At 40.7% G+C, this 21,151-nt stretch overlaps 1 protein-coding gene across 1 annotated transcript in view; it reads right to left on the bottom strand.

Moving 5' to 3' along the window:
* LOC149437757 (hexokinase-4-like) overlaps positions 1-18,232 on the bottom strand; it is an 82,730-nt gene extending 64,498 nt beyond the window's left edge. Inside the window, exon 1 of the mRNA XM_089660662.1 lies at positions 18,031-18,232. Coding sequence (XP_089516788.1) covers positions 18,031-18,087 — 57 coding nt within the window. The 5' untranslated portion in view covers positions 18,088-18,232. The remainder of the gene's footprint in view (positions 1-18,030) is intronic.
* Positions 18,233-21,151: the final 2,919 nt, after the last annotated feature.

Genomic DNA, 21,151 nt, shown 5'->3' with positions numbered 1-21,151 from the left:
TCTGCTGATGCATGAAATCATACAAATGAACTGTAAGTGAGGAATGTGAACAACGTAAAGGTAAAGTGTCAGAATTAATACTAGTCTCAACAAGGAGCTCCGTGAAAGCAGCGCTACGATTGCACGTCTTAATAGAAATGATCTTCAAATGATGAAATTAACAAGCAGAAACATGTCATATTGATTTAGGATTCAGGCCATTCTAATTAATGGATGGTACACTTCATAGGCATACACGCCTGGCAATACTAAGTTGTTACTGTTTATTGCCTGGCAGGGTGAAGATTGGCAGCTCTAGTTCTTTTCTATTTGGGTTTCAGCAAAGTTTAGACTACAGGGTCGCTATAACTATTTATTTTCAAAGTAATGCATAGAGTATTCATTCTTGACAATAGGTTATGCTAGTAATAATAGTGAAAGACTATTCTTTCACTATTCCAACTGCCTTATTTATTCATACTTTGTGCAACCCTTTGGTAGATCAGATATTTGGCAGCTGGGACATTCTATGGCCCTTTTGCATATTTATTATTTGTTTATTTCAGGTACTTATATAGCACCATCAATTTACACAGCGCTTTACATATATATTGTACATTCACATCAGTCCCTAACCCTCAAGGGGCATACAATATAAGGTCCCTAACTCACATTCATATACAAGGGTTAATTTTAGACAGGATCCAATTAACCTACCAGCGTGTCTTTGGAGTGTGGGAGAAAACTAGAGTACCCAGAGGAAACCCACGCAGGCACAGGGAGAACATGGAAACTCCAGGCAGGAGGTGCCATGGCTGGGATTCGAACCAACGACCCTAGTACTGCCAGGTGGAAGTGCTATCCATTTAGCCACTGTGTTGCCCATATTTGCCTATGTTTCAAAAGGGTCACTTTTTTGCTGTGCATTCAGCAAAAAAGGTGGAGAATGTAATTTAATTAGGTACTGGGCATTCATTTGAAATGGGCAGGATTCTATAGGAGGAATAGTTTTGACCTATTGTACAATTTAATTAAATTACCTAATTAAATCACCTAATTAAAATACTGTATACACAGGAAGGTGTATCTCAATTAGGACTGAAACACAGCCAAGAAGGTATTGCTCATTGATAAACTTATTTATGTATTTGTTTAGCTATCTGCAACTTTTGGGGCTCATGTACACTGCAGCTGATAAACTCACGTTCAGGAGCTTTTCTGCGTTTTTTTCAGCAGCCCCTGAACTCTCCCTAATGTTTTCCTATGTGTCCATGTACACATCGTCGTTTACAGTCATTTACAGACAGTTGATTTTACAGTCGTTTTTTTGAACGCACCAAACTTGCGTTCAGGAGTAGATTTTATCAGCGTTTCAAACGCCAAATGCTTGTAAATGCATGTAAATGTGTGTAAACGTAGCTAACCGTGTTTATAAGCGTTTGCGTTAAGAAACGTTTTTCAACTTTTCCATGTCCAGATGCTGTCCAGAGACTTTTTTCATCATCAGAAATGCATGCAAAGCATTTTCCATGTATTCAAATGGACCGGGCACACCAGCTTAGTCAGTTCCAGGTTTTGTGTGAAGGAAAAAATGGTAGAATGTGCTGCATTATGCTCATGATGGGATCCATAGTGATTACAACCAGAAAAGACAGGTCATCTCAACACATACTGCTCTCTCTGCTTCTGCTCTCTCTATTTTTCTCCAAATGTCTGAAACAGTTAATTTTTTACTGTTTTTCAGTGTATTCTGGGCATTTTGGAAGGTCTCCTGATGTTATCTTTAAAAAATGCTTCTAAACGCAAACGCACATAAACGCGATATGCATACGCGGCAAACAGACATTTTTAACCTATGTTTTCCAGCAGTCAGTTTCTATTGTTCAGAACTGTTTTCCAAACGTCCCATGTACCTGGAGCCTTAGTCAATTTAAAGTGTGGCACTAGGACAACTAGTGAAGTTTCATCTATGGGACAGGAAGTGAAAGGAAATTTCCCTAATGAATGATGCACAGACAGCAAAAAATAACCTGGCAGAAATAATTGACTAATGCATATGGCCAGCTTTAGGGTGATGTTAGGCCACCTTAAAAAAAAATTCTACTGATGTTTTCAGTATTGGTTTACTACTAGTGGATCATCCTGTCTGGTGACACTGGGTAAGTCTTGTACTCCATACAACACGATCACAGGACTTACCATTTAGGGTTGGTTAACAAGAAGGCTGTTGGGCTAGCATTGCCCAACACAATCCCAATGAAAAGACAAGGCAAAAAACCTTGCTTTGTATAAGGCCTGTTCACACCAATGTGCGTTGTGATAAAATGCAGGCAGGTATCATTTTATTGCAGCACATTACAACATGTTCCAACGCATCACAACACGCTGCAGCACATTCTTATACTCCCCACTTGCAAACAGTGGGCAGAGAGAGCAGATTAGCTGCTTGGGGTAGTCTTTACCTTGAAAGATGCGAGCAGCTGGTGTATAACCGTCATACTCTAATGACACTCTTCTTATAAATAAGACAAATAAATACCACCTATAAAAGTATGGTGTTATTACAACTATTAGGAGCTGCCCCCTGTCGCATATCACCTGTAAGAAGCAGGAAGCCGTGGAACTTCAAGTCCCTGCAATGGTAACCCAGGGCTTGCAGTGACTGTTAGCTTCATCAGAGCTACAGAAGCAGACTTTTGGTTAGCGCTAGCCTACAATACAATAAGAAGCTTAAAAATAATAGGGACAGGGCACTGATGGCAGGAGCCCAGTACTGATGCCCAGTAGACAGTGCCTCCTTCAGGGCCAGGGTGATAATCAGACTGTTCGTTCACTTGACATTATCCCTCCTTGGAATCTTACCATAACTTAGGCTGTACACAGGCAGTGTCCATGCTCACTATCTCCTCCATTTCTCCCTTGCTCAGTGACACTCTCCAGACTCTCGTCCTCTGCCATCTTGCAGGGATTTGGTGCCCCCCCCCCATCCCACTACATAAAACACTGTGCCCTGCCCCCCTTATCCCAGCCCTGGTTTCTAGGACATGGCCCAGAATACAGACATCAAGGGACTTTTGACCAAAAAGCAGAACTGTCCAGCTCAGAACAGTAGGTAAGTATGTGTTCTGTGCCTTGATGCCCATATATTGTGGCAAATAACTGTTTGTTGCTCATGTATTGTATATGATTGCCCATTTGAAGCTCACGCTTTATAAGGATTGTAATTTTTTCTGCCCATGTATTGTCAGGTCTGATAAGCCTGATAAAGGGGACTTGGTTTTCCAAAATATCATATTTTATTCTACCTCATTCTGTAACTTGACTAGTCACTACTTTTTACCATGTACTTTTTTTTTTTTTTTTTGCACTCAACATCTTTTTATAAATTGTGTAATTTTTATGCATGCATATAGGTGTACTGTGCATTCACACATTACAAATACCACACTGGTGTAGACTTCTGCTGTTAGCCAAGGTCTTTGTCTATATGGAACTTTTCTTGGTGCGCTATACTGTACAGTATTTGTACCATTCCAGTCCAGCTTGTTAAAAATCTTGCTGTGAAAATACAAGAATCTGCAGTGAATTCATTGTTGTCCAGGGTGCTTACTCGTTATACATATGTAAACATTGACTGGGGATTGAAAGCTGCACAATATGTACAATGGAGCTGCATGTGGCTCTTGGGCCACAGACTGGCCACAAGAGGCTAATAGAAAAATTATTCAATCAGCATGGACAAGCAGGTAAAGTAAGTTTAATTAAATCCAATCCTGATATGTCTTGAATGAGATTTGATAATGGCAGTTTTTCTTCACCTTTTAAACATGCATGCGGGCAGCACAGTGGCTAAATGGTTAGCACTTCTGCCTGGCAGTACTAGGGTCGTCGATTCGAATCCCAACCACAGCAACACCTGCCTGGAGTTTGCATGTTCTCCCTGTGCCTGTGTGGGTTTCCTCCAGGTACTCCAGTTTCCTCCTACACTCCAAAGACATGCTGGTAGGTTAATTGGATCCTGTCTAAATTGGCCCTTGTATATGAATGTGAGTTAGGGATCTTAGATTGTACGCCCCTTGAGGGTTAGGGACTGATGTGAATGTACAATATATATGTAAAAGCACTGTGTAAATTGATGGTGCTATTCAAGTACCTGAAATCAATAAATGTGGGATGCTTATTTAAAAGTGATGAATGCTTTTCAGTAAGGAATGAATGCAGTCATTTGCATTCACTGTACAGTTTTGTTAGACAGCATAATTATGTCTGAATTCAAGCATTATAAGTAATGTTGGTCCATTTTATTGTTTATAATCTGGGCCTTTTTGAGAATAATTGTATAGCCCAAAATGCAGTTCTACCTACAATTAAACATTGTCTTTTTTTCTACTACTTCATCGCACTTTTTGTAGGAAACATTTTTCCTCAGTACATTGGGCAGCAGGTGGTGCTGTTCTCTTGAAGTCTATATTTCATTGTACCTAGCTGATTCAGCCACTTGAAAGCGAGTTCCAAGGTAATAGATATGCAGAGTGTAGGATGTATTTTCAGCTTCTATTATTTTGAAAATAAATGTTGTTTTTACTATACCATGCATAGTTACTGCATTTTTTAGTTGCGTAGATTATTTTGTTTAAGAGTTCTATTTTCAGCAGAATAAAAGAATGTACAACACAGCTGTGCACATAGAGAAGGCCAAGAGCAACTCATTCAAACAAAGATGCTTTTGCCAATATGCCCTTACATTACAAATACAAATCGCAGGCACTCAAGCTCCAGCTCTTGAGAATTCATGGTCAAACCGTCTACATAACCAAGAACAAGAGCATGAGTAAAATGCTTAGGTATTCTCAAGAAAAAATGTGGGGCATCAGGATGTCCAAAAATATAAAATTGTGTTTTTCAGCTGGAAACAACTGCAGGTGCAGATTCCACTGTTTTAGATCCTAAACCTGTATTGTCAATGCACCGGTGCACTATGTCAGCAAAGTCTTCCACGAAAGTGATTGAAAACTGCTTACATCAAGGCACAATATGCACAACTGCTATAGGTCGCATGAAATAAAATGGGTTACATAACTTCTGGGTTTCAGCATACCAGATTAGCTTTCCTGCTGACTTCAGCCTGGAATCCTAGAGCACTCTAGTATGAATATTTTGGAAACCTGAGCTCAAGCAAATAATATGGGCTTGGGTTTAGAAAGACTTAAGGAAGAGATTAAGGAAGTGGGTGACATCCATACTGATATGCAAGTCGCACAGGAGACTGAATGGATGAACTGAGAGAGCTATATTTGGTTGTCTTAAGCATAAATATGTTATTAGAAGTTTATCAACTGATCCAGAGTGGAGGTGTAGATAGAGAATAGAAGGGATTCGAGGACAGAGCCTTGGGAGACTCCTATGGAAAGAGGAAGAGGATAGGAGACAGAGTTGTAGGCAACACTGAAGTTACACTGAGATAGACAGGAAAACCAGGAGAGAGCAGTGGAATTGTTGGAAGATGAGCGGGTGGTCAACTCTACCAAAGGCAGCAGAAAGATTGAAAAGCAGGGCTTTTATTCTCAGAAAATAGGTACAGGAACTCAACCACAACCCCCAAAACCCAACCCCAACATATACACCCTCCACACCACATCAAATAGTGGGTGTGGTCAAATTTCACTAACAGTGGGAAGGACTTAAAGGGGCATTAAATACCAGGAGTGCATTACGTACAGAGTGCAGAGTTTGCGGGGGGGTTACACACAGAATGCAGAATTCAGGAGTGCACTACTAGCAGAGTTCGGGTACGTACATAGTGCAGAGCTCAGGGGTCCACTATACACAGGGTGCAAAGTTGAGCCTTTAACACAGCTGCTTCAATGTACCTCCTGCATCCACATCTCACTTTTACCCCTCGTCAGCTCTGGCCTCTGCATGCAACCCCCATCTTCTCCCACTCCTTTAAAAGCTCCACCATCTTCTGCATATCTTCCTTTTGCTGCTGTATTAAGCTGAAGCACCCAGTCGGCTCTAGTACCTCCCCACACAATGTGGGTTGCTCTGTTTCTCTCACTTGCAGGGAGATCATCCAGTGGGGGTTTTGGCATCCGCACTCCACCGCGGGCACCTCCATCTCCCTTTTCCCCATCCTGCACTCAGTGGGAGCCGCTCAGGAGATCAGATATCTGTTGGAATTGTTGGGAGACAAGCTATCACTTTTAAACACAGACGCTGGACTTCTGTGCTTACAAGTGATAGTGGTGAGCAGGTAGCAGAGGGCCAGAGGTGTTAGAACTGAATTCCACCAAGTTCCAGCTGACAAAAAGCCCTAAGAGTATGCGTACTGAAAGGTCATTGGCAGTAAGTCAATGCATTATAAATTCTAGGAGGGCACTTTCAGTGGAGTGTTGCAGACCAAGGAGATGGGTCTTAAGTTGTTCAAAGCAATGGGGTCCAGTAAGGGCTTTTTAAGTATGGGGGTGTTTTGGGGCATGGGGAAGATGCCAGTAGAGAGTGAGAGAAAAAGGTTTAGCAATTTCCTCTGTGGTGACAGAGAAAGGGAGATTGCTAAGAGTCATTGGTTCATATCATTTATTTCCCTTTCTACATTTTCTCTACAATGACTCTCTAAAAGTTAAAAATGGTCAAATATAGGCAATGGCTGTGATTGGCCCCACCAACTAAAAAGCAATGGACAGACTGGGGTTTATTTACTAAAACTGGAGAGTACAAAATCAGGCTCACTTCTGGATAGAAACCAATCAGCTTCTAATCTCAGCTTGTTCAATGAAGCTTTGGCAATAAAACCTGGAAGATGATTGGTTTCTATGCAGAATTGACCCCAATGTTGCACTCTCCAGCTTTAGTAAATAAACTCCACTATGTCAACTCACTACTTCTACGGGAAAAGCTCACACATCAACCTCATAATGCTCATCGCAAATTTCAGCTGGTGTGGCAGGGCTGGCTAGATGTACCTGGGCTTGCCCTTTCTCAATTGTTAGTAGGTCAGCTTTTGCAGGTGTGACATTTTATTATATGGCAGATAACCCCATCTCTCCTCCCAGGGGTGCTCAAGTATACCCATAGTCCTCTTTATGATGTCTCAGGTGAACTAATTACTAATTATTTGTTTTTGGCTTTGTTTTGGCTATGTATTGTCAAGGTGGTCATGGATCCTTATTTTTCTGTTCTGTTTGGTCAATGCTTCTGGTCTTTTGTATGTCACAGGATCTGCGCATCCAAGTTGTAACCTTATGTAAAATTCTGATTGTTCTTTCATGTTTATGAAGATTCTGTAAGCAATGTTTTACTTTTCAATTTCCTTGACAAAAAAAGTTGTTTGGATTGAAAATAAAAATGTACAAATATATGGACAATTTCCTAGGACAAAATTTCTATGGACAAAAATACATAACATTTACAAGCGTTCACGGAAATCCTTCTGTGAATGGAAGTAATCATATACAATCTTGTAGTTATTATATAAATTAAGGCAAAAACAAAACAACAGTAGTGAAACAGAAGCTGATTTTGTTTCCCAAGTGTTTAAAAAAAAAATGGTCTGGAGACATGCACATACACCTTTGACAGTGCTGCTGTTCAGTAGTGGAAGATCTACAGTAGTATATTGGTCTGTTAGAGCTGAACTGTGTGCATTAGTAATTGCTTCCACATCTGAACCAATGTTTGCACTGAAAGCATGACACTTATAAATATACCACGGCTCAAACACCACTTAAAAATACTTTGCAAATGTAATCTAATTTTCCTTGTTGACATTATAAATATGTATTTATTTTTAAATGTTTTAACACATATTTTTGTAATGTTCTGATTATGGTACAAAAATGACCCTGTAATGATTTAATAACTGACAACTGTTGCATCTCTTCTACACACAGCTATAGAGAAAATAACCATCATGACCCACTTTAGAGACGGGTATTTACCTACTTAGCATGATCGCAGGCTATTTTGTAGCATCTAGCTGCCAAGGAATAGCTAATCTTATGTAACACTGCACCTGCTCAAAAATGCATGAAGTCATAACTCAAAAGGTACATGACTAATGTAAGACAGTGAATAACCTCACATGGTGATTACCAAATGGGTCACCAGTTTGGCAGCGCTGAGTGTGAAGATCAAGGAACTCCCCCCAACTGAAATTTCCTGACAAGACGGGTTGTGAATAAGATTTAAACTTTATGAAACATTACAGACGAATATAATTTGGCTCATCCCATCATCTTTTTAATTATTGTGGGCATTTTTTTCATACTTATTGCTATCTAACTTAATAGTCAGTTCAGCATGTATCACTGCCATACACAGTAAGCAAAGCATCTGATATTCATTTGGCCCAGCCAAACTCTCACAAAACCTTTTCTTTTGGTTGAGGTTAAAGGATAAAGGATACATTCACCTTTGGGAACATATTACATGTTCCACCCATTTTTAGGATAGAACATGTAACATGTTCCCACTCCTGCATCTCTTTTACACACAGCTATAGAGAAAATAACCATCATGAACCACTTTAGAGGTAGGTTTAACCTACTTAGCATGATCACAGGCTATTTTGTAGCATCTAGCTGCCAAGGAATAGCTAATCTTATGTAACGCTGCACCTGCTCAAAAATGCATGAAGCCATAACTCAAAAGGTACATGACTAATGTAAGACAGTGAATAACCTCACATGGTGATTACCAAAAGGGTCACCAATTTGGTAGCACTGAGTGTGAAGATCATGGAGCCCCCCCAACTGAAAATACATGACAAGAAGGGATGTGATGTAGCATTAAACTTTATGAAACATTACAGACGAACATATTTGACTCATCCCCTCATCTTGCCACATATTGTGAGCATTTTTTTCATACATATTGCTATCTAACTTAATAGTCAGTTCAGCATGCATCACTGCCATACACAGTAAGCAAAGCCTCTGATATTCATTTGGCCCAGCCAAACTCCCACAAAACCTTTTCTTTTGATTGAGATTAAAATGGTAAAGGATACGTTCACCTTAGGGAACATATTACATGTTTAACCCGTTTTTAGGATGGAACATGTAAAAAGTTCCCGCTCCTGCAGTTCTCCCCCACTCCAATAGCTGGATATTTTCTCCCCACACCTGCTGTCACAATTTGAAAAGAGAGCGGCCATGCAGGGCTCCACTCACAGTGCCATGTCATTCATTACAGAGTCCGGTGAATGAATACCTACAAGTACCGTCAGCCTTTGTGGCTGACAGCTTGTAGTTCTCAATGACCTGCAAGTGCGCTTGTAAGCATCCTCGTTCATTGATTCTTCCTGGACTGAAGTAACTGCCTGCCTCTATCAGAGGTACAGGCAGACAGCTACACTGACAATCTGCAGGGGCCTGACATTGCATCCTCGATCTGCTGATCATGGCTGCAGTGCTTTCCAGGCTCCTAGGAAAAAAATGGTAAATGCTCATTATTTTTATCTGCAAAAAAATGTGCACTTATTTATTTATTTTTTTTAAGGCGAACATATCCTTCAAAACTCTATTAGGGTTTTATTGCTATTTGCAGTTTATTTAGGCCAGTTTTCCTTATCTGTGACCAAATAATTACATTGTCACTGGTACAGAAAGTGAGGGGAAACCTCCCCAAAAGGAGCCACATACAGCAATAAATACCTGGTAGTGGTTGTAAACCCTTATCTACCCCATAAAAATGTTTAGCTAAAGGCACACTTTAAAATTCATATAAGCAGAATGTGAAGTGTAGTTATACCTAAAACTTTTTTCATGTTTTATATAGAGTTTATATTTTAAATACATATATATATATATATATATATATATTATAGAGCGTTTGCAAGTTCTCCCAGTGCCTGTGTGGGTTTCCTCTGGGCACCTCAAAGACATGCTGGTAGGTTAATTGGCTCCTGTCTAAATTGGCCCTAGTATGTGTATGTATGAATGTGAGTTAAAGACCTAAGATTGGAAGCTCTTTGAGTGCAGGGACTGACGTGAATGTATAATATATATGTAAAGCGCTGTGTAAATTGTCGGCGTTATATAAATACCTGTAATAAATAAATAAAAATAAATAAATCAGAGTGGAAAAGCTGTCCTAAGCTCCTTTAGAGAGATTTACCCTTATTAACTGTGCCAGTGACAACCTTTTTGACAGGCAGGAAGTGAAGAAACAAGAAACAGCAACAAAGACAGAAGCACAAATGTTATTTAAAAGTTAAGCCAGCCATAGAGGGATCCACAGGCTGGTTGTACTGAAGTCAATCTATCGATCGACTTCAGTACATCCAGCCTCTCAGGTTTTTTTGCCTAATCACTGCTGGTGGCTATAACTAGCAACAGTGATCATTGTAATCTGCTGGTGGGGGGGTTCCCACACTCCTCAGATGCAGAACACCAACTGCGATGATGGGGGAATTGAGCAATTTTCAACCCGTGGTTGAAGAAAAGAAAATTACATAATGTAGGGCCTGCATTGACCCCTTGACGCCAATCGCATGCAAATATGCGTCCTCTCGGCGTCTGGGCCTTGACGACGACCAGCTGCATATTTGCGTGCAATTAGAAAATACATATGTGCTGAGTGCATGCGCCCTGTGCGCTCCCAGCACGTATATCCGTGACTCTCGGAAAGGTCCTGATCTCCCCTTTTGATCGGGAGCTTTTCCGATCATGTGACCGCCGTGATGGTGAATCATGGCGGTCACATGACCCTAAAACCCCGCCCTGCCTCCCGGCTTCTGAAACTCTTAAAGGGCCGGGAGGCACCGGCTCGAAGAGGTTAAGTAGGATGATGCTAGAACCCCTGGCTGCTTATACTGCTGTCTGTTTTCCTGTTGCACATTCTCCTTCACAACCTACTGAGTCACTGAGCAGCAACAAGTATGTAAGACTACATACAGATGCTTTTTTTTTTCGTTCAACCCAGCAGGCTGAATGAAAAAAACTAAGGAGCTCCCAAGGAGCTCTCTGTACTAACATTGCATAGTTAGTACAGCGAGCTCCCCACTGAGCTATTGTGCTCTAGCAGAGGGACTGCACCAACCACCCTGCCCCCCCACCGCCCCACCAGAACACACCAGATAGTGCTCGCAGCCATTGGATGCAAGCGCTGATCAGATGCTGATCAAATACTGTTTTTCCAGCATGCCTGTTCAACAGGAGCCGGGTGTTTGGCCAGCTTCTGTCAGACAGGCTGTTCTGTTGAACCGGCCGATACCAGCCAATATTCGGCCCATGTGTACCAGGCTTAATTCTTGTTCCAAATACCTAATTCACAGGACAGTGAAGATACCATTAGATGACAGCCCTTTAAAAACAAGTCAGCAATGGCAGCTCAGCCCACACATGGCAGCTCAGCCCACACATGTTTGTTCTACAAAGCTCAAGAAACTGAAAGCAGTAATCTAGCATTCCTACGACTAAACCGCCCAATAAATAAATTGTGTTTAATTTCATTCAAAGCTTTTTATTATCTTAATATTACTTTGAGCTGTGCAGTTCCAATTAATTTAAAATGATGTCTGACTAAGAAAATAAATGTATACAGAAACATCTATAAATTGAAATATTTTTGGCACTTTTTTAAAGTTGAACAGTCAAGAAAGATTTATAGAAGCTGCCATTGCTGATGTTTTTTGAAAATGCTAGTTGACTGGCTATTTTGCTTTCTTCTGCTTTGAGTAACTGATCTGCAATTAGGCCAATCGGGGAAGATAGAGAAAATTCAGATCTTATCTGCATATTGATTCCCAATCTGACATGGTGGCCTTCATTTTTCCTTTATGACAGGTAACTGATCTGCAATTAGGCCGATCGGGAAAGATAGAGAAAATTCAGATCTTATCTGCATATTGATTTCCAATCAGACATGGTGGCCTTCATTTTTCCTTTATGACAGGTGACATATAATATGTTCTTTTTCTTGTCCAATATAATTTCTCCTGCTACCCAAATAATACAAAGTAATTAAAAAATACACAAAATCCTCATCATCAGACTTTGCAAAGCTGGCTATACATAGAAAATCAAATTAAAGTTCTTACAACAAAAAAAACTAATGAAATTCTATCAGTGTTTGGCAAGCTTAAGTGTGGCAATCATAAAGGGCAGCACAGTGGCTAAATGGTTAGCACTTCCACCTGGCAGTACTAGGTCCATTGGTTCAAATCCTAACCATGGCACCACCTGCCTGGAGTTTGATGTTCTCCCTGTGCCTGCATGGGTTTCCTCCAGGTACTCTGGCTTCCTCCCACACTCCAAAGACATGCTGGTAGGTGAATTGGCTCCTGTCTAAATTGGCCCTAGTATGTATATGTATGAATGTAGGTCAGGGACCTTAGATTGTACACTCCTTGAGGGTTAGGGACTGATTTGAATGTACAATATATATGTAAAGTGCTGCATAAATTGACAACACTATATAAGTACCTCAAATAAATAATAATAATCAGAATGTGGCTGCAGTCATTAGCATCCTCTCCACCTACAAATACAAAATGCAGCACTTTGTGTAGGACACAACAGTATTCTGTCCATAAAAGCTGACCACAAGGTAGGCAGAACATACCTTCCCCTCTCATCATATGAATAAATAAAATAATAATAACAAAATATACAAGACAGTCCATGATGTTTTAATTGGTAAGCTATTCATCGAAATAGAAAAGCTGTAATTTAGCGAATAGAATTTTCATCTTCAGGGTCTGACATCTGAACAGCAATGCCAATTAAAATATACGTTATAGGTCCAAGGTAATTAGTTTCGAATACTGAAAGGATGAGTGTGATTAGTTTAGAATACAAAGTGGCTGGGATAGTTGATTGGAATACAATAGGGCCAGGTTGATAACTGTAAACACAGACTGATTGGGAGCTAATCAGCAAAGTGTCTAGAGACACTGACACACAGCAGATTTAACCACAAACCCGCAGCTCAAACATGACAGTGAAAACTACAGCTAGAGAACACGTGGATGAAAGTTTAACAGACAGACTTTGCACTTAATGCATTGGGCATAGCTTGGCATTGTCATGTCTATGGTATATGAAATGCTTTGACAGACAATTTTATGCTGGATACCCATGATTAAATGGCTTTGAAAATATCTCTGCATATACTTCCTTCAACCCCTATAAGTCAGACTTTGCCAGCATTAGTTGGGTTTTTCAACTCCTCATAAAAGCCAAGTACCCCCTGTTAAAATGGTTTACCATATCTTAAGTCCCCTTTGTCATGTAAACATTTGTTACCAGAGCACCCTAAATGTGTTTCCCTTGTGCTTTCGGGTAATTGAAAAAATGCACCATCACCTCTGTCCTATCCATGATTCCTCTTTTGCTAAAACTGTGCTGATAAAGTGACTTTACTAGCAGAAGTACTCCCTAGAACTGTCAGAAGTAGTCCATGGGATTCGCATACAACTGGTTAAGAACCTGAGACTTAAAGGACAATTGCTCTGTCAGTATAAGGTTGTGGTTTGTGGCATCTGAGGGTGCTCCATGGATATAAGATTTTTTCACAGTCTAGATAAGAATAAACAGTTTAGGACAACTATACCTTTGGTTCAAACAACCCAGTCAAAATGGTAAATATACTTCTGCTGACCACAATAAAATTCAACATATATAAAAAAATGTAAATTTTATTCATAATGAATTAAAAACTCATGGGAAGTGATAAAAGTACTGTTACATAAAGATTCAACACAATCTTGATGTATGTCTGTGGAAAAAGGTCTACACGTTTTGCAGATTCCCGGTTTCCTTAGGACCAACAAGGATTTTTTGTACAGAAACACATAAAGTGGGTATAGAAAATAATCCCCCCCCCCAAAATAATCACAGTTTACTACTTTGCATCCTGAAATGAAGACAGACCAGTTTTTGCTTTACCCAGTTGTATTTTCTCCAAGTGAAAGATATAACACCAACATGTCAGAACAAAATCAGAATCACTGAGTTGGAAAAGATTACCCTCCTCCTAAAAATGAGCTGTAAACTCAATCAGGTATAGCTAATCACCTTCTCAATGGCACACAAAGTCATTTGATTTTCAACTGTGATTAGCTGTGTCTGTCATTTTGATTAGCTCAGCATGAAAAGAGCTTTCCTGGAGCATGTCAGTCCATGGCAGTGCAACTGAAGCAAACAATCAACTATGGGTGGCAAGGCACTGTGAAAAGATCTCCAGGATAAAATTGTGGACAGGCACAAGTCAGGAGATAGATATAAAAAAAATTCAAAGGCTTTATCAATGCCTAGAAGCACAGCGAAGTCTATTATTAAGAAGTGGAAGGTATTTGGTACAACACAGACCCTCCCTGGATAAAGACGTTGGTTCAAACTGGATAAAAGAGCCAGAGGCTACCAAGAGACCTACAGCAACTCTGAAGCAGTTGCAGAAATTTATGGCAAAGAGTAGTCATTGTGTGCATGTGGTAGAAATCCAATACAGCTCACCATCCAAATAACACCATTCCTACAGTAAAGCATGGAGGTGGTAATATCCTGTTATGGGGGTGTTTCTCTGCAGCAGGGACTGGAACACTTGTCAGGACAGAAGAAAAATGGATGGGGCAAAATAACATCAAATTCTTGATGAAAATCTGCTGCCCTCAGCTAGAAAGTGGTCAATGGGAAGAAGGTTTACCTTTCAACATGACAATGACCCAAAGCACACAGAAAAAATGACCACACAGTGGTTGAAGGAAAAAAGGATAATGTCCTTGCATGGCCAAGTCAGAGCCTAGACTTAAACCCCATTGCAAATCTGTGGAATGACTTGAAGATTGCAGTCCACAAATGGTCCCCATCAAATTTAACTGAACTTGAGCAGTTCTGCAAAGAGGAGTGGGCAAATATTGTAAAGTCTAGATGTGCAAAGTTAGTAGAGACATTCCAACTGACTAAAGCCTGTAATTAAAGCAAAAGGTGGTTCAACAAATTACTGGCACAAGGGAGTGATCCTTTTACCAACTCAGTGTTTTTGTGTTTAATTTTGTTTTTAAATTTTTTTCTGACATGTTGGTTTTATATTGTTCATTTAGATGTTATAATTTGCATAGCTGGATAAAACATAGTCTGTCTTCATTTCAACCTGTAAAGCAACAAAATGTGATTACTTTAAAGGTGGGGTGACTCCTTTCTATACTCACTGTATATAAGTGATAATAAAAGCTTCCTCAGATGTCTCTGGGACACAAAACAAAGTGGTAAGGATGGCAGTTATCAATGGAGTGCCCCATGAAAGAACAACCCAAGGAATCCAGCACCAATAGATTGTCTATATTAACAGCCACACATAGCATGAGAGCTGGTAAACTATATGACTCCAATTGGAAGGTTCGCTTGGATGCTAATCCACTAGTGGACTCTAATGGGAGCCTCTGTGATTGAATGGACTCATCAACAGTATTAAAGGATTAAAGCAAAATATACACAACTGATCCAACCTTGTAAACCACTGGTCAGCCACCTGTTTACCAAGCATCCTTTAGTACAGGTTGTCCTTTTAATAAATGCACTGCCCCCGCTGAGTGTAGCAACCCTGGTCTTATTTTCACTATTGTCCTTGATCCAGTGAACTCCATGGGGCAACCCATGAGAACTGCACAGCCTTCACACCCATTGCGCGCTACACAACCTTGATTTACAAAGGGGTTGATTTACTAAAATTGGAGTGTGCAAAATCTGGTATATCTGTGTATGGTAGTCAATCAGCTTCTAACTTCAGCTTTTCCAATTAGGCTTTGACAAATAAAACCTGGATGCTGATGAAAGGTTTCTATGTAGAGCCACACCAGATTTTTCGCTCTCCAGTTTTAGCAAATCAATCCCAAAGTGTCCTTGTTGGGTCCCATCAAAATGTGTGCATATGCATCACAGTCCCATTCATTGCTCATCACAGCCCCAATTTATCTGTGGTGAGCTGTGCACCGGTGGTCATACAGGGTATGGCTCTCCCCAAAGAAATGATTGGGGCTATGGCACCCATGAAAGTAGGTTGAGTAAGACCCAGCAAAAACATTTTGTGAAGCAAAGTTGTGTGGCTCTGAACAGGACCACACAATGAAGATCGCTAGACCAAGGATGAAAGTGAGAATCAGACCAAATGGACTGCATTCTGTGAGAAGGCTCTATTTATTAAAGTCATCTTATACCAATGATACAGTAGTCATCTGAGCTACCCACTCTTACCTAGACTAACTGGTAGTATCTGCACCTGCAGACACCAACCATCAGCTAATGTGAAAAACAGCAATGGATAGAAAATCCTACCTCTTATTTTCCTCAGAAAAGCCAGCTCTGAAACTTTTCAGGGTGACACCCCCCTTCTCCCCCCAAGCTTCCAAGGCTATACGAGAATGTTCAGCCAAACCTATCCTTCATGTTTAGGAAAGCTCAGAAGACACGGGTACTTGTGATAGATTAGCTCAACTGCCCTTTAAGCTGGCCATACAGGGATCATATTTGGCCAATATAGCAGGAACTGGATGAATTTTGATCCATGTGTGGCCACTGCAGTTGAAAAGAAGTTGATCTGCCAACTGACTTTTGTTCAACCAATCTGCCAGATAAAACCTGCTCGTTCAGCGCTGAAGGCAATAGTGCTGATCTGTGTATTCTGACAGCAAGGAAGTCTCACCACTATCAGAATACAACAGTGCAATGGGGAGGATTCCCCCATCCACCTCAAATGTGTGCAGGATGGAATCATTCTTTTTTTTTTTGTTCAGCCCGCGGGCCGAATAAAAAAAACTGAACTATGTATGGCAAGCTAGTGTCTTTAGGCTGCTTTAAAGTTTAATACACATATTGTTTCAGCATGCTCTTGTTATTGCATTAAAGCGCTATTAAACCCAAAAGCTAACATTTATTATATTGCAGCTTACCAATTCTTACATGAAATGGCTGCATTAGTTCTCTTTTGTAGACTTCCTTTTATTTTCTTCTGGCAAAAAAACCCGGCAAACTGACCAGAAAGTCTGTAATTTTTCAACAGAAGTTCACCTGCAGTTGTAGCAGTTACAGGGAGGAGACAAACCATTTAACACTGACAGGGGTGCTTCTAATGATCAGCTTTTGTTTATTCTTGTAAAACCTTTATCCCCCCCCCAAAAAAAACTGTTATGTAACTGCTTGTGTAACTGTAGTGTGAACTGGGGTTTAGCTCAAAATTTTTTTTGTACCTGCCAGTCCATCTAACACTCTCCACCTTCCAGACTGTCAATGCTGTTGACCAAAGGTGCCCCCTGTGCTCCTTCATCCAGAGTGGGGGCACTCTAATACAGGAGGTGTGCTACTGGCCAGCTCACCAGGTGAAAAAAGAGGAATAAAAGCCTAAAAAAAAGAAAAATAATGCAGCCCCCATGTCTAAGGACTGGTAAACTGCAATATATTACAATTTTGGTTTGGGGTTTTGGTTTTGGTTGGTTTTAATCTTGACAGGGCACTGACTGCTCTTTCAGGCATACACCTTGCCACTGGAGGATGAATGTAGCAATTAGTAGATGGAATACAATCAAGAAATTACAGCACAGAAAGCAAGAGGAATCAAATATTAAATATCATTATTTTAAATTATTAAATATCATGTAACCTTTAAAACATTTTCTACCTTAATTTTTTCGCAGATTCTTAATGCAAACTGCAGTATAATTTTTTGTTAAAGGGTAACTTCTGACTGATTGCTATGACCTATCATACTTTGAACTACTTTATTAAATATTCCTTTATATACTGCAACATTCCTGGCGTCATGTCTTAGGGACAGAACAATAGGCTAACTGCTAAATAACCCAGCCCCACATGTGGCTGTTTTTCTAGAGTGCTCAGCCTAAGAATTTTACTGAGCCTATTGTACCCACAAACATGCCACTCATCTACCATTCCTAATAAAGTCAGCAGGATCAGGTTAGTGTCATGTAGTCTATTGGTAGCTGACGCATTAAAGGTTCTGTGTCATTTTTTTCTGCATTTTTAAAAATGGTTCTACGCTGTAAATTTGTAGTCTGCTTTCACTGTACAGAGTGACAGGTGCTGACACTGTTCTCACCTCTTTATTGGCAGGCTGATGCACGTTCCCCACTGATCCTGCTCCTGGGTTTTCCATTGCTTGATGTTTCTGGTGGAAAGAACGGCGGACTCTAAGCAGGAAAATGAGAGCAGAGAAAACAGGAAACTGGAGAGTAGTATTGGCATAAACGACCAGACAAATGAGAAAGAAACAAGAAGTGTCAGCAAAGCACTAATAAATTACTGACAACATATCACATGCAATTTCCGAGCTGGGATATAATCTAGAAATCACCGGATTAGTGTACACTGATGACAAAACTTTACAAAGAGGAAGTGATAAAGTGCTGTTGTAACCTGTCGAGTACTAAAAACGTACCCACTGCTGAGAATGAACAAACTCTTATGGGAAGTGTATTCTGTGTCAGCAAGTGATATGCTTCATACGTGCTGGACAGCAATGCAAATCTTAACAGACCTATAACCAGATCACAAATGTGTGAACAGTATGGATGCATACAAATGGGTTACAGTACACAGATCTAATTGGTGGGAGACTGATCTGACCATAGGGATCCCAATGAGCACATTATAGGAATGCATGTTTAGATAATACTGGAGATTTTAACTATGAAACTTTAAAAAGAAAAAGTTAAAGAGGAACCCAAGCCTTAGTTTTTTATAAAAATTGGATAAAGTACACCTCTGCATCAGGTTTCTGTTAGGGAGATTCTACTCCCATCTCATGTGGTCACAAAGAACAGGAAGAGAGCAGAATCTCTCTACGGGGACACTGGCAGCACTGATAACCTTTTTAGTGGGAACAGGAAGAATAGGAACTTCTGTTGGATTTTTGACTGTTTCCTGACTGCCTGTGTGCTCACCAGGGTTATATAAAGGTGACAGTAAAATTTAATATGGACACATACCCTAAAGCTTTACCCTTCTCCTCCTCTTTCCAAATTGCTGAAATCCCACTTTTAGGGCTCTGCTCACATCTGGGTGTTTTGTATCACGGGCATTTCTGCTTGCGATCTCAAAACGTTGTACAAAAATGACAAATTGCACCACATGTTCGGGTAGCATTCATTTTTAATGGCACCTAAAACACGGCACGGTTCTGCCACAATTGTCACGTAGTAAAGTGCTCTGCAAGTGCGGCAAATTGCAACACGCAAAGCTTGTCACCCAAAAGAAGCTGCTGCCCCTTTTTGGGTGACAAGATTTGTGCAATGCAGTTTGCTGTGACTGCAGCGCAATTTATCATGCGATAATCGTGGCAGAACCGCACAGTCTGTTTTAAGTGCCATTGAATATAAATGGCACCTGAACATGCGTGGTGCAATTTGTCATTTTTGTACAGCGTTTTGGGATTGTGGGCAGAATAGCGGCAAACCGGCCAGATGTGAACGGAGCCTAAGAGTTGATGCACACATGTGCAGTGCGGATTGAAGCTCAGGTTTCACAGCTAATTGATACAGTAATATTTTACAGGTTCACGTCAGGTTTACATCAGGTTCAGGACAGGGTTAGCTCAGGATCTTATCTTGTTCACACACATGCGGTTTAGAAACAGTTCCCATAGAAGTCAATATCCTGTAATCCGCACCTGAACCGGACCGCACTGTTCAGAAATTGGACATGGACTCTTTTTAAAACCGCACTGAATCCTCAACGCCAGTGCACTGGACATATGAGAACAGGCACCATAGGAAGCAATGTTTTTTCACATGTCATGCGGATTGAATTAGATTAAAACCGCATCCAATCCGCATATATGTGAACGGGCACTTAGGCTTCATGCATACTAGGGCTTTTGTAAACACTTCGTAGCAGGAGAAAAGCAGTTTAAAAAAAAGTCAATGTTTTGCAAACGTGTTTAGGGGCATCAAGCGCTTGGGTGTTTATTTCATTGGCCAGCATATTCATTTTTTCTGGCCACTGAAATGAAAAAGTGCTAAACGCTCCTAGCGATTAGGCAAGTTTAAACACGTCAGGCGTTTTTTCTGCCCAAAAGCTCCTCTCCTGAACAGGATTTTGGTGCGTTCAGATTTCTGCCCCTAAACAATGCCTCTAAACTCCTCTAAACACCTATATATGCAAGGACACACAAACTAACATAGAGAGGTGTATAGGAGCAGAAAAAAAAGTCAAACGCCTGTAATGCAGATGTTTGACAGCTGCAGTATGCATGAGGCCAAAAGCTTAAAGAGGTTCTTTACCCTGTTTATAAAAAATTAAAACTCAGCAGCTATAGATATTGTAGCTGCTTACTTTTAATAAAAGGGCACTTGCCTGTCTAGGGATCCAACACTGTCCTGACCAGGGTCGGACTGATCATTTGGAAAGTCGGGCACTGCCCGAGGGCCCGGGGTCAGTTCCCCATGAGATGCCTCTGGTACCTTTTTCATAGGCTTTATTGAGTTTGGGCAAGGACACAGGGGCCCCATGATCCCCTATTGCCCAGGGGCCCCATGAGTTGTCAGTCCGCCCCTGGTCCTGACCCGAACCTGTTCTTCTCCAGGTCCCTGGCACCGGCATGTTTATTATGGGCAGCCAACCATGGCAACTGGCATCCCACTTCGCATGCGTGAACTGCTCTTTGCTTTGTGAATGGTCCTGCAGCCTTCTGGGACCTGTGACGTGTCCCAGAAGGATGTTGGTGGGTGGGGGGAGGAGGACTTTTGATGGATCTACTTTGGTGATCCAACCAGAAGTGGATGCAAGGTCAAAACCAAGTACCCCCTCCCAAAAAAGTGGCAAAAATAGAAGGGGGGTAGGAGGGCATAAAGTGGAACTTTCCCTTTAGGGTGAATTTCCACTTAAATCCATACGTCAATTTCTTTGCATTCTCTAGAGGGTGCTTAATACAACATAGAGGTAGCCTTGCTGTGAGGTACAGTGAGTTGTCCCTAATGGTTACAATGATCTCAGACAGAAGTACATACTGGCTGTGTTGTATTCATCTATTCTAGCACGTATAGTATTTGATATTTTTAATGCATGCTTAACAGCTATTTACTACTGTGAGATAATGCCTCCTGTCTCAGCCGGCTGCACCGCTCCCCATGAAAATTCTTATCTCAGTATGAATAAAGTCATAAAGTCATTTTTTCATGAAAGCAATTACACAACTAACAAAAGCCAAAGATAGTGGATGA

This window comes from Staurois parvus, unplaced genomic scaffold, assembly GCF_062004578.1.
Source record: "Staurois parvus isolate SC_StPar_1 unplaced genomic scaffold, SC_StPar_1.0 ptg001258l, whole genome shotgun sequence".
NCBI classification, from domain to species: domain Eukaryota; kingdom Metazoa; phylum Chordata; class Amphibia; order Anura; family Ranidae; genus Staurois; species Staurois parvus.
Note: the sequence above shows the minus strand (reverse complement) of the source record. Positions and strands in the feature narration are given on the sequence as shown.